The sequence below is a fragment of the Condylura cristata genome, unplaced genomic scaffold, assembly GCF_000260355.1.
Source record: "Condylura cristata isolate star-nosed mole 26May11 unplaced genomic scaffold, ConCri1.0 scaffold00004, whole genome shotgun sequence".
NCBI lineage: Eukaryota > Metazoa > Chordata > Mammalia > Eulipotyphla > Talpidae > Condylura > Condylura cristata.
The window spans coordinates 146,410-147,203 of NW_004567105.1; the positions used below are offsets into that span (position 1 = coordinate 146,410).

General features: G+C 75.2%; 1 protein-coding gene across 1 annotated transcript in view; it reads left to right on the top strand.

The window, feature by feature from the left end:
• Window positions 1-794, top strand: part of SBF1 (SET binding factor 1) — a 19,237-nt gene that overhangs the window by 8,756 nt on the left and 9,687 nt on the right. The window contains exons 5-7 of the mRNA XM_012735076.1: window positions 6-122; window positions 443-548; window positions 649-773. Of these exons, the coding sequence (XP_012590530.1) occupies window positions 6-122; window positions 443-548; window positions 649-773 (348 nt within the window). The remainder of the gene's footprint in view (window positions 1-5; window positions 123-442; window positions 549-648; window positions 774-794) is intronic.

Genomic DNA, 794 nt, shown 5'->3' on the forward strand with positions numbered 1-794 from the left:
GGTCCTTGCAGAACAGCCTGGGGCTCATCTACAGCATCCACGCGGAGGGGCTGAGCGTGGGCCTGGAGAGCGTGGTGGGCAGCCTGCTCACGTGCACCGTCCCCCTGGCCGGGGGCTCACAGGTGGGTCCGGGCGGGCGACCGCGCCCCTCTGTGCTCGGCTCGGGTGCGCGTCGTGTCTGACGCCGGCTTGTCGTGGCCGCGGCCGGGCGGCCGTCTGACCGTCGCCCGTCTGCCCGTGCAGCTGGACCCTGCCGAGGAAGCGGGGGTAGGCACTCTGTTCCTTCTGCCCGCCGGGCCCCGGTCAGGCCCGGTCTCCTGCGCGCAGCCGGGCGGCAGAGGCCGTGCGGCCGCTCCCTGGGGCCCCGCCGCCTGTCCGGCCGGGGCCTGGGGCTCTGGACCGACCGGGGTCGTCGCAGCTGAGCCCGCCCCTCTCTCCGCAGAGAACCATCTCCCTGGGGGCGGGGGACCGGCAGGTCATCCAGACCCCGCTGGCAGACTCTCTGCCCGTCAGCCGCTGCAGCGTGGCTCTGCTCTTCCGCCAGCTGGGTGAGCCCCGTGCGCCCCGCGTGCGGCCCCCCACGCCGGTGGTCGGGGGCCCCGCGCCCGGGGCGGGTCCCGACCTCCACGCCCCCTCTGCCTCCCGCAGGCATCACCAACGTGCTGTCGCTGTTCTGCGCCGCGCTCACGGAGCACAAGGTGCTCTTCCTGTCCCGGAGCTACCAGCGGCTGGCCGACGCCTGCCGGGGCCTGCTGGCCCTGCTCTTCCCCCTCAGATACAGGTGCCGCCCGCCC